Source organism: Dermochelys coriacea, chromosome 9 (genome assembly GCF_009764565.3).
Source record: "Dermochelys coriacea isolate rDerCor1 chromosome 9, rDerCor1.pri.v4, whole genome shotgun sequence".
Taxonomy (NCBI): Eukaryota; Metazoa; Chordata; order Testudines; family Dermochelyidae; genus Dermochelys; species Dermochelys coriacea.
The window spans coordinates 50,740,674-50,754,121 of NC_050076.1; the positions used below are offsets into that span (position 1 = coordinate 50,740,674).

A 13,448-nucleotide genomic window follows, 5' to 3' on the forward strand; every position below is an offset into this window, starting at 1 on the left:
GTTGAGCTAATATAGGGGACCTAATGATGATGTAAATAAGATCCTAAATAGTTGATCTTGCGGAGTGTCATTGGTATGGGGAGAACTGTCCGACCGTCTTTCATGAAGGCAGCCATCCATGGCTTTTGAATTTTGGGGCAGTAGGTATATGCAGAGCATATTGAGTATGTCAGACTGTCTAATTGCTCTGTAGGTGAAAGCTGCTATTTTGTGAATTCCAAGAGTTGGAGAATACATTGTAAAGAGTATGTTTTAAGAGATCAAAGCCACCAGAGACTTAGTGAAATTTTGTTCTGACTTCTGCTCACTTCGAGCATCAGAATCTTTGATTTAGCTAGGTCAGCTAATTTTGGGTGCTATTTCCTATAGAAAACTAGCCTAATGGACCGATAGATGACTCTGAGTAGAAGTGGTAGACCAGATATGCTCTACAAGGTTTGATTCCTGTTTGTTTCAAAAACTTCATGGCAGAAGGTTATTTTGGAATGTTTGGCAATTAAATCAGTTAACTAGATATTCAACTTGAAATCTAAATAGTCTTAAACTGAGTACAGTGTTCCTACATTTAAGAACTTGAACAGGAGTTCCCTGTTGCCTCTTATGGTTTTAGTCTTTATTTTGAAAAAATGTTTTCAATCCCTTATTGCTGTGTGTGAGACCCAACAAATAAAAGTAGGAACTGACTGTATAGAGGAAACAATGATGCTGACTGGACATATTGTTATACCAATAAAATAAAAACCAGCAGGATCTTATTAAAGGGGAAAAGACAAAATGCCACATTTATTGTGAATACAGAAAGAATCATAGTAAGCAGTTATAGCTATAACGTTCCATTCAATTATGCACGCACACGCGCGTGTACGTTCTGCAAGGTTATCATAGTTACCAGCCTTAGAGTTGCTCATGCCAAGCCATTGGCCAGATGGCCTGGACGTGAGGAGGGACCAGGGCCTTGTCAGATGCTCATCCGATGCTCCTGGAAGTTGGTTTGCAGAATCGGATCCCAAAGCTCTCACTTTCTAGAATCCATTTTTATAGGAATTTTTTCCTACGCCAGTCAATGGGAATTGCTTCATCATGCTGTTGCTGATTCAATCAGCAGATGGCACATTCCTGATGGCTCTGTGCTGCCAGATGTTATCTTGTTCTTTGGTTCTCCCATTCTTGAGGCTGTTGGGTGGATTCCAGTCTGCCCTCTGAGGGGCTTCTGGTTATTTTCACTTGACGCCTTCTTCAGCCGCTGGACACTGGATTTTTAGGCTGGCACCTCCCTGATCATTCAGTTATTATCCACACCAAGCGTCCATCCACAGACATCCTCTACCTCTATTTTAATCACAATTGTTAGCAAAGCGAGATGAATACAACAAAAGGGTCTGGAGTCTCTGGGTGCTGTTTCTGTTGTTAGAGTATTGCTTTGAGTCTCTCTTTGTGAGTAAAAAGAAAAGGAGTACTTGTGGCACCTTAGAGACTAACAAATTTATTAGAGCATAAGCTTTCGTGAGCTACAGCTCACTTCATCGGATGCATTTGGTGGGGGGAAAAAAAAATACTCTGAGTAGTTGTTGTTACAAAGAATTGCTCTGAGAACAGACTCTGTCTTAGAATGTACTAACACAATTAGCAGCTTGCAAGTTTCACACATAGAAGGAGTGAAATAGTACCAAAAACTGAGAGATAATTAGTAATACCCTGGATTTTAAACTATGGGGAATCAAACTCATTTGTGACTTTAATAGAGAACTTCTTTAATATGATCCAACAACATTACTGTTAAAAACACAAGTGATACAACTGTGAAAGTTTTTTTGGGTTTCTTTGTACTTCAGTTATAGTAATCTTGGATATTAAGTGGTAAATCATCTGACAGGTGTGACTTTGAAATTGATGGTGTCCCTTTAACTAGAAGTGTTAGACTGTGATCTTCAAAGTGTTTACTAAGAACTACATAATTTTTTTTTGTTTGTTTTTTTGCTTTTTTTTTTTTTTTCCCCCCTCCGGAGAATTTTTGGTTGTCGTCTTTTCTCTTGTGTATATTTGCTCCTTGATCATCTTTACCCGTCAATCATAGTTGTTTAAACAAACAGTTTTGTTCACTCTACTTCCACTCCTGCAGCGAACCATGAAGAAATCCTTATGTGCTGTGTCTAGGTTCTTGCACAGGATAACTCTCTGTAAAAAGTGACTGGTGGGCAATATGAGAAATTGAACCATTGAAGCAAAAACTGTGGTCCGTAGGATACTATCTAGTGCTATATTCTGTGGGTGGTTTTTTTTTTTTTAAATCTCCAAAGGGGCAGTGGGAGGTTTGAAATATCACTGTCACAAAGCTTTTTTTTCCTGATATTCAGCCTGAACTTGATTTTTAATTTCATCCTATTAATTGCAGTTCTATCCCCTTGTATTGCTCATTCTCCTTCCTTTGTGTTACCTTTCCCGGTGTCTGAAAGGTTTGATCATATCTGTCTACTTGGGAGTCCTTTGCAACATTACTTCTTTAGGAGGAAAGATTAAAAATGTTTTTCTCTCCATGCGTGCCCCCTCTACCCCTGATAACTCTTACTGCTTTTCTTGGAATTTCCTTCAGTTTGTCCTTTACTGCATTCTGATACTGAGGTAAATGCCAATTCTGTCATTTTCAGTTTTGCTCTGGGGAAGTAATAAGACTGGTGTGTGTACCAGGAGAAGAAAATCCTGCATATCCACAATCTTGTGCTGGATTTTAAACTTCTGACTTTTGAGTTCACAATGCTGTCCAGGCTCAAGATTACAGCACCTCCAATTTTGAACTAAGCTTTTATGCTTCACCTATCACTGGGAGATCGGAGTCACGTTCCTTCTTCCAAAAGTAGTAGTAGTGTGGAAGAAGCATCTGATTTCTATTAGAAACAGTAGCTATGGAGAAGGTTCTTAAGAAAAGTAACTTCAGGAACCTAAGTTTCCTATTTACTTTGAAATAAGTGATATTAACACTGTACTTGACTTCAGAGAACCAACTGGTGCATGAACAGGAACTGGGAATACTGGTTTCAATGTTCACTGTTTATACTCGCTCAAAAACTTGGCTTTCATAGGCTCTGCAGATGCCTGTTTCATAGCCTGATTAGGAAGACTCAAGTTTTCTCAGATTGTACTATGGTAATTCGTATTCAGGTCCATTGTGAGTAGGGCATTTCCCAGAATATTCAGACATTTGGTAGTGCTAGTTAAGAAAAAGGATCCACATGCATTCTTGAGTCCAGCATTTTCTAGTGTCCTCAGCAGCTTATCAAGTAAGCAAACAAGACTTGTGCAGAGACATGGCTTTTGACAAGTTCAGAATTTGAACTCTTAAGCTCTACAGGTTTAACACATTTGGAAGTATTGCTTGATATGGTCAAAGGATACTGTTTTCAAAAAGTATTAAAGCCTGAAGATGTGATTGTTAGAGCCCAGCAAATCTGCGGATATCTGCTTTATATCCGTGGATGTGGCTATCCACAGACCATTTTTGTGGATTGGATGTGGATACAAATTTTGTATCCACACAGGGCTCTAGTGATATTGATCGACTGACATATCCTAGATAAACTAGCAATCTGATGGTTATCAATGGTGGTCGTGGCATCAAGATGAAAATAACATGAAGCCTCTTTCAAAGTTTGTCCCATGATTGGTCATATTAGAAAACACGCTTTCAGTATTAGTAGTTGAGATGCCCTTTATCTCCAGCATGATGTGCAAAGCACCTTAAAGAGGTCACCATTTTATGTCTGTCTGTTCCAGAGTGTCTTTTATAAGAAAAGAGCCTAGCCAGCTGGGGCATGAGCTTATCAGATATCAGCATAGGGCTGATGGTTAGAATTGTTTGCTTATCAGCTGTCTAACAGGCAAGCACCTGGTAGTGCTTCCAGACTTCACTAGTTTCTAGTATTCAATGCAGCAGCAGAATAGATTGGCCATGAAGGTATTACAGGCATCAGTGGCTTTTCTGTCGGGATGTGGTGTTATCCTGACCTAGACTGAGCAGAGAATTCTCTTGCTGGAGAGGGCACTGCATATCAAAGGAAAATCAGTGTGGAGATTGTACATCAGGGAGAGGGAGCTTGAACAGACAGCTGAACGCCTATACAGTGAGGTCTAGTCTATAGGAGAAAATTGCACTGGTTTAATGTAAACTTAAACCAGAGCAAAAGGCTGAGGGGGCAATCTATTATTCAAACCAATCTTATTTTGATATATCTTAAGTTGTGTAGGAATTGGTTTAGGTTAAATTGAAATAAAGCTGCTTTAAGCCAAATGAAGCATGCCTATACATAATCTGGACTAATCTAACCAAATCAGGTTAAAGATCACAGTTTAAATTGTAGCTTTTTCATGTATTTAAGATCCTGAAGTTTTTGGAGTAAGCTTCAAATTTTCCTCCTTACATGAGGGAAGAACCTCCATCCCTGTGGGTAATGAAGAGCAGGTGCATGCACTCCCATAGAGATGGCCTAAGCAGCTTCTGTATATTTTCCCGTTTGCTCAACCAGAAGATTCTACAAAAGTTGAGGAAGTTAGTGGATGAAGTCCTAATCCCAAATGTAGTAATGTGACAGAAATTCCGAAGTTTTTAAATTGCCAGTAAGAAGGCAGTCTGCTTGCTGTTTTGAGAAGCATTTATAATACTTTGACTATTAATCTCACTGCATGGTTACTGAGAGACAAAAAATAAAGTCCTTCATGGCAAATTTAGAATGTCATTGCTCTAATGGCATCCAAAAACAGAATAATTGCTAAAGCATGTCGTAGAGCAGGGAATTCACTTCTGGTGCCAGAGGCTGAAAACAGAAATATTCTCATCAAAATATCGTTTGGCTTAAGGGACCAATTGCACTGAAACTTAAACTTGCTCCCCCACTAAAACATATTAAGAGTTACAAAGGCTTCATATGTGGAGCAAGCATGGCCTCACAGGTTACATGCTCTGGGAATATAATCCAGAACTCGACTGTGGAAGATTCAACTCTAGGCTACTTAGCCCCTCTGTCAAAGTCATTGAGTTCAAGGCTAGAAGGGACCATCAGATATCTAGTTTGACCTCCTGTATATCCGACCACCAGCACCTATTCACCAAACGCAACAACCAGAATTAGACCAAAGTATTACAGTTCTTGGGAGACTAAACTGTTGTGTCCCAGGGAGAGAGTAGGACGGACTGATACACACCAACACCTGAGGCACTTGGAATGGCAGGGAAATGATTGAGAAAGAGAAACCGATAATCCTGTCAAATGACCTGCATCCATACACTGCAGAGGAAGATTAAAAATCCCCATGGTCACTGCCAATCTAACCTGGAGGAAAATTCCTTCCCAGCATGGAGATCAGTTGGACCCTGAGCATGGGAGCAAGAAAGCCAGCCAAGCACCTCAGATAACATGGTCAGTACCCCATCCAATGTCTCATGTTCAGTTGTGGCTATCTCTGATCCTTCCTTCAGAGGAAGGAGGCCAAACGCTCTGTGTGTTTGGGGGGAGGAGGAGGTGGTGTCAGGGGGGAATCCTTCTGGATGTCCACAGCTGAAGCCCTGAATCATGAGCTTTTAGGAACATGTAACCAGAAGTGAGCACCAGGGCTGCTGACCTCTGCCCGCTACTATTAGAAGCAACTCTGTTATACAATCGCACTCCTAAATTTGTCCAGTTCTCTTTAAACTAAGTAAGATGGCTTGCCCCTACAACTTGTACAGGGAGGCTGTTCCAGAGTCTCCCTCCTCTGTTGGTTAGAAACGTTCTAATTTCCAGGCTGAATTAGTTCATGGCCAGTTTCTGCTGATTTTTCTTCTTGTGCCAAAGTCTTCACCCTCTTGGGTGTTTACCCCTCTGTATTTTTTGAGAGCAGTCAGATCCATTCAGCCTTCTTGTTAGGTTAAACAAGCCAGGATCTTCAAGTCTCCTCTCATAAGGTAAGCCCTTTGCAGTAGCTCTTCTCTGCATCTTTTACAGTTTGAATTCTTTGTTCCTGAATATGGGTGACTGGAATTGTACACTGTATTCCAAATGAGGTCTTATCCACTACCTTGTACAATCTCATTAATACTTTTCTATCTCTACTGTAATTGCCTTACCTGATGCATCCTAGGATTGCATTTGCCTTTTTCACAGCCACATGACATTGGTGGCTCATAGTCATCCTGTAATCAACCCACACACCTAGGTCTTTCTCCTCTGTTTCCAACTGATGAGCCCCCAGCTTATAGTAGAAATTTTTTATTAGCTCCTAAGTGCATGATCTTGCACTGTGGACTATTGAATTTTATCCCATTTCTGTCACTTTAGCCTTCTAAGTCATCCAGATCTTCCCATACAATCCATGCCAATCCTCCTCTGTTTTGACGATGCCTCCTGACTTTGGTTTATCAGCAAACTTAATTTGCACACTACTGCCCAAAAAAGGTCAGGTTGGTCTGGAATCATCTACCTTTGGTAAACCCATGTTGCATTCCAGCACCTTTATTCTTTACTGCCATGAATTGAATTATTTTTTCTTTCACAGTTACTCACCTCAGTAGAATGCAAGGAACAAACAAGTCTAATTGCTTGGGTAACTTCCTCCCCTTTCTTAAACATAGGTAGGACGTTAGTACCATATAACTGAATAGCTATCCCTGAATAGATTTAAGGGGTAAAAAAAAAAAATCTTTGCTACTGGACTAGCCATCTCATGTGCCAGTTCTTTCAGAATTCTAGGATGGAAATTGTCTGGTTCTCTCTCCCTCCTCCCCCCCAGTTTGAGTGCATTAAGCTCTTTAAGTTTTTCTTCCTCCTCAGATATGGTCACTTCCATTTCTGTGCATTCCCTTCAATCAGCTATCCTGCCTTTGAGCCCATGTTCCAGATTATCCTTATGGAAAACAGAGGCAAAATATTCTTTTAATTTTTGGGCCGTACCTAGATCCTATTTAATCTTCTTGCCATCTACACTGTATAACAGTCCAACTTAATCTATCCTCCTTCTCTTTATGTAATTAAAATAAGAATTTTTTAATTTCCTTGCCAAGAGCTAATTCACCTTGACTTTTAGCAATTCTCACTTTATTCCTACCTTTTCTGATCTCCAGATTGTAGCTTCCTTTGCAACCCTTTTTTTCCATTCCATGAGGCTCTTTTCTGAGAATGGAGTCCCCAGTCACATATAACTGTCTCTTCCTGGTGTTAGTATAAATCTGTCCTATGTTTTTCCCAGTCCAATGTACATCATCCTCATTTGCCCTTAAGAGGGACCAGCGCGCCTCTCCATGATTTTGTTCTCTCCTGCAGGGACTAGCTTCCCTTTTCTTCCTTGCCACTCTTTCGTTTCCCCAAGGTGTTACCCAACTCAATTTCACTACCACTAGCTGGTTTCTTCCTCTGCCTTGTCCTAGTGGTCATGGTCTTCCATGGATCACCATTCTCTTCTGGCAGCTTGCCCTCTAGGTCTCTTTGTTCAGCAGGTGTCGGCTGCTCTTGAGTTGTTTTGTGTCACTTCCTCTCTCCTCTCCTGCATTATGCCTTGAAATCTGCCTGAATTCTATCATCTCAGCTGCATTTCTAATCCTTGGATCTTCTCTCCCATGAGCTGTATCAGGTAATGTTTCATACATAAGTAGCTTCTATCGGATAACTACTCAAGGATGATGTACATACTTCAGCTTCTACATCTGGCCACCTTTTTAGTCTCCTCTCCTCCTTGGGTCGCTTCTAATGCTGTCTCGGTAGCCATTGTTGTCTTCTAGTCCTAGACTGTGTTTCTAGAACAATGGTTCCCAAACTGGGGTTTGCAAAATGTTACAGGGGGTTCTCAGGAAAAAATTCCCTACTGGCGGAAAGAGCTGTCCCTAGGGATAGCATGGGGCCAGCAGCCCAGAGTCCCTGGACTTCATGAGCTAAGCAGATCAAAGCAAGCATATCTATCACACTGAGGAGATTTAAACTTTAAGATTCCTTGTAAGAAATGAAAAGGGAGGTGGATATTTTTTGCTGTTTTTAAAATTAAATAGGCAGCTAGTATTTTAAAAATTATGAAGAACAAGTTTAAGCTTTGTTGTAACGTGTGTTCTTTGCCTGGACTGCTCAAGACCTGAATACTTGTGTAGGAGGAACTCTTTGAGTTGGCTTCTTAAATACCTTCATGCTATTTCACGTCTGATCCTCCTTGATGAAACATAGGAGCCTTGTCTTCTAACAGGTTAATTCAAAGTGATACAAGCTACGAAAGTGAGATCTTGGAAGAGTGTTGCTGTTTTCATAATGTAATACAAATACTGTAATGAGTAATAATAATAATTAATAATAGTGTGTAATAAGCATGTCATAAAGAGATTTTATATTTCCAAGATCAATGCTTTTATAACTTATACTCGGGTAAAGGAGAAAATCCCTGGAAATATTCATTTTTAGGAGGGGGTTCACAAGACTTGACATTTTAGAGAAAGGGGTTCACAGGTGTTAAAGTTTGGGAACCACTGTTTTTCTTATCCTCCCACAAACTCCACTGTAAGCTGCTAGCTGTCTGTGTGACAAATATTTGTTGTGGGCTGTGTTTGTAAGATGGTTCTAGTTGTGCATATGTAGTGCTGAAACAAGGACTGCTCATGCATGTGTAAAGTCAAAGGACTTGGTTATGAGTCCTTATCTAGTGGGGCAGTCCACAGAAAAGTATAGTTTTTTGTTTGTTTTTTTTGTTTGTTTTTTCCCCTGCTGCCAGCTAACGTAGTTAGTTCTCTGGCTTAAGTGGCAGAAGTCTGTGCTGATGGGTTTAAACTCTGAGGTTTGAAAGAGGAAGTAAGGAAGGGATTAGCTGCACATAATTTGTTTTTCTATGTTGCTTTTTAAAAAAGTCTCTTTTGGTAAACTGTAACAAGAAATCTGTTTAGGTTGCAAAGTCAAGCATTCAAAAATTAGGAAATGTCGGATTGCTGGAGGGGAGGGTGCTTTACCAAAGTCTTAGTGTTTCTTTTCCTCTGGAGAGAAACCCTGCATGGAGCCCCTTAGTTCTATAGCTGGTTTTTGTTCTTGATCAGTGCTTCACTTCCTGTTTTATCTGTTACATGTGCACATCAGGAGCAGACTGTAGTATTCATAACATAGGCAATGCTGCTACAATGGAAGAAGGGTGGAAAAACTATGGATTAGAGTTGGGCAAGGGTGATTAAATGAGGGAGGGAGAAACACTTAACCATTAATGTACTGTACATCTGGAGTGCAGTATTGATCTCTTTGCAATTAATATGAAATATAAAATGAAAATTTGACTTCTTTTTTACAGCCTTAAGTTGTATGTCTCAACCAACTGCCCTCCACACTGATTTGGAAAAAAGGGTATGAAAAGGACAGGGCCTGATCTTACGTACGTATATGTAAGGGTTGTTCCATGAATATAAAGCCTGGCTCTTCTGTGCAGTTATTAAAGAAAGTAAAATACATGTTACAGTGATGAACATTGATGGGCATTGTCCTGTCAAAGCAGGAGGGACACTAACATTGGCTTACTGAGAGTGCTGGCTCCTACATCTGGTTCATCTGAGTTTAAAATCCTGATCCAGTTTTTTAGCTTGCATTTCAAAGGCTACCTGACATGTGGCCTTAACTCTTCCCTTCAAGCCAGTGATTAAAGGTTAAATTGTGACAGTGAAAGATAAGTGATATCTAGGTGTCTTTTTAGGGGGTACGGAGGGGGAAGTAAACTCAGGGTTCCCGCTGGTCTTTGCTCACTGGCTACTGTTACTCCTCTGATGGTTAGAGGAGTGAAGTTCTGGAACATCCTTCCAAGGGGAGGCAGTGGGGACACAAAACCTAACTGGTTTCAAAACTGGAGGGAATGGTATGATTACCATATATGGGGTCAGGAAGGACTTTTTGCCCAGCTCAGATTGGCAATCGGACCTTGAGCATATAGGTGAGACCCACCAGCCAGATACCTGGAAAAGAATTCTCTATAGTAACTCGGAGACCTACCCATCTAATATCCTATCTCTGGCTGTTGAAGTTATTTGCAACTTCAAGAAAAACTCTACATCATTCCCTGCAAACCCACTCCCCAGAACCTTCTACATGCCTCCCCAGGGAACCCAGGCAGACCCATCGTATTTGGCCACAGCCTTCCTACTGAAGGAATATCAGGATTTATAGAAACCACTCACCACCTCAGATCACTTACCACAGCTTCCTCCAAAACACTACCAACTCCTTCCAGAAACTCTGCAAAATTAGCAGCTTCCCACAGATTACTATTTGTCACCTCCCTGTATACCATCATCCTTCCCCATGATGGCATTGCTATCTGTCCATTATACCTACAGGATAATGTACAACACTTGAAAATCTACCCTAAACTCCTCACTAGACTCATCCATTTCATTCTCTCACAACAACTTCACATTTAACAATGAATACTTAGTACCCATGGCTTTTCCTAAGGTTTGGACTAAGATGGCTACCCCAATATTCCTGCCTCTTCATGGGCCACCTCAAAGAATTTCTGGAAGAATGCACCATGAAACCAATGATATATGCTGAGATACATCAATGATATTTTCGTTCTCTGAACAGACTATCTAAACTCACTCATAGATTTCCTCTATAACTTCAACCACCACCCATCCATCAAACTCTCCAGAACAGTCCCACACCAGTATCAACTTCCTGGACACTATGGTGAGATTCAGCAATGGAACTCTACAAAGACTAGTTACAAGAAACCCATGGATCCACCACCATTACCTTCACAGATCCAGCAAACCCCCCCAACACACCAACAAATCTTTTATCTACAGGCAGGCACTACAGAATTCTTCTCTGAAGAGAGGTGTATATCCCAGATGTCCTTAAAACTGCTTTCACTGAACAAGGATGCTCCAACAGAGAAGTAGATCGCATCAAGGAAAAGGGACACATACATACCCTGAGAACATGCTTTAATACAGAAAAAGACAAAGAAGTCCACTGACCGTACACCCTCGTCACCAATCGCCCCTCACTTGAAGCCTGTACAAGGTATCGAACAATTGCAATCCAGGCATCAAATGCCCCAACACACATTCACACAATGTGGGTGAAACCAGAAAATTCCTGTGCTCTCGAATGAACGGTCTCTTGGAAAAATAATAAAAGGCAAAAAACACTATATCATCTAGGGGTGAGCACTTTTCAGAAACTGACTCCTCTATATCTGACATCTCAGTCCTCATCCTCAAAGGAAACCTGCACTACACCTTCAAAAGACAACTCTGGTAACTTAAATTCATATCTGTTAGACACTAAAAACCATGGAATTAACAGAGAAACTGATTTTATGGCTCATTACAAGAAGTTGTAACACACTTTGCTGCATGTTAACCTTTATTGCCCACTTTAAGTGGTCTTCTACAGCATGTATGAACCCTATATGCTGCTTAATCTGTCCCAACTTGTATTGGGTTTAGATACCCTGGTTTACCTTCTCCAGACCTGAAAAGCAAGTCCGTGAAGCTCAAAGGCTTGTCCCTTCCACCAACAGAAGTTGGTCCAATAAAAGATATTACCTCACCTATCTTGTCTCATATCCTGGGACCAACATGGCTACAACACTGCAAAGAAACCAAATGCAAATATAATGTTTGCAAATGTTGAGTTGTCATAAATATAAAGGAAAGGGTAAACACTTTTAAAATCCCTCCTGGCCAGAGGAAAAACCCTTTCACCTGTAAAGGGTTAAGAAACTAGGATAACCTCACTGGCACCTGACCAAAATGACCAATGAGGAGACAAGATACTTTCAGAGCTGGGTGGGGGGGAGAGAAACAAAGGGTCTGTGTGATGCTTTTGCCGGGAACAGAAAAGGAATGGAGTCTTAGAACGTAGTAAGTAATCTAGCTAGAGATGTGTTAGATTCTGTTTTGTTTAAATGGCTGAGAAAATAAGCTGTGCTGAATGGAATGTAGATTCCTGTTTTTGTCTTTTTGTAACTTAAGGTTTTGCCTAGAGGGATTCTCTGTTTTGAATCTGATTACCCTGTAAGGTATTTACCATCCTGATTTTACAGAGGTGATTCTTTTATTTTTTTTCTTTTAAAATTCTTCTTTTAAGAACCTGATTGCTTTTTCATTGTTAAGATCCAAGGGTTTGGGTCTGTGTTCACCTATGCAAATTGGTGAGGAATTTTTATCAAGCCTTCTCCAGGAAAGGGGGTATAGGGCTTGGGAGGATTTTGGGGGTGACGGACGTTTCCAAGCGGGCTCTTAACCTGTTAAACGCTTGGTGGTGGCAGCAATAGAGTCCAAGGGAAAAAGGTAAAATAGTTTGTACCTTGGAGAAGTTTTAACCTAAGCCGGTAAAAATAAGCTTAGGGGGTTTTCATGCAGGTCCCCACATCTGTACCCTAGAGTTCAGAGTGGGGAAGGAACCTTGACATGAGTCTTTCAACCCTGTGTTGGTATTTGCATCAGTAGCCCTATTGAAGACTAAAACAGGAGGAACAGTATAACAATGAGAATTAAAAAGTGAAAAAAGTAAGCATTATTAAAGATATTATCAAACCTTTTATATAAGGGCTTGGAAATAGTTTATTAAACTCTCTCCCAAACAATGGATTGATTAAAGATGGCAATTGAATGGTGTGGTTTAATCATTGCTTCTTGTTGCATCCTTGACTGCGTGTTTGACTGCTAACTCTTGGCTCATCGTATTATCTTTGAACTTACCTGTAAAGCACATAGCAAATTAGCACTGCATAAGAAAGGAATAGGAAACACATCAGAGATATTTTACCCAGAATGGAACTAATGAGACAAGAAGTGATATCAGGACCTCAGACTACGACTGAGATAAGCTAGATCAGCAATAGTACAGCTTTGCTGGTATTACCATGTCACAAGATTTTTGCAACCTTAGTTATGTTGGTCACAAATCGCACCTTATCACATCCGTGACAGAGGCAGCTAGCTGGCAAAAGATTGCAGTATAGACCAGTGGTTCTCAACCAGGGGTCTGGGGCCCCCTGTAGGGCCACAAGCAGGTTTCAGGGGGTCTGCCAAGCAGGACCAGTGTTAGACTCACTGGGGCCCAGAGCAGAAAGCCTAAACCCTGCCACGCAGGGCTGAAGACGGGCCCTGAGCCCCGCTGCCTGGGGCTGAAGCAGAAGCCTGAGCAACTTAGCTTCACTGGGGCCCCAGGCAATTTCCCTGCTTGCTACCCCTTAATGCTGGCTCTGGTTATAAATGCAAAAAAAAAAAATGGAGCACAGGTGGGCCATGGAGGTTTTTATAGCACGTTGAGGGGGCCTCAAAGAAAAAGGCTGAGAACCCCTGGTATAGACTTGACCTGAGGCGGATTAAATTTGAAATAAATCACTCGCTTCCCAGAAAAGGGGAAATATGAAGTCCAGCTTCCCTAAAACCAGGTAGGGAGCCATTGGACAAACTTTAAGATCTAACTTTGCGTTTTTGAAGTTTTGCAAAAGGTTAC

General features: G+C 41.0%; 1 protein-coding gene across 8 annotated transcripts in view; it reads left to right on the plus strand.

Annotated features, from left to right (window-relative positions):
* SENP2 (SUMO specific peptidase 2) overlaps positions 1–13,448 on the plus strand; it is a 52,683-nt gene that overhangs the window by 7,299 nt on the left and 31,936 nt on the right. For 4 of the 8 annotated variants that reach the window (XM_038416979.2, XM_038416982.2, XM_038416978.1 and 1 more), the window contains exon 2: positions 9,274–9,354. The exons of the other annotated variants lie outside the window; for them this stretch is intronic. In XM_038416979.2, coding sequence (XP_038272907.1) covers positions 9,329–9,354 — 26 coding nt within the window. In that variant the 5' untranslated portion in view covers positions 9,274–9,328. The remainder of the gene's footprint in view (positions 1–9,273; positions 9,355–13,448) is intronic. 8 annotated transcript variants of the gene reach the window in all.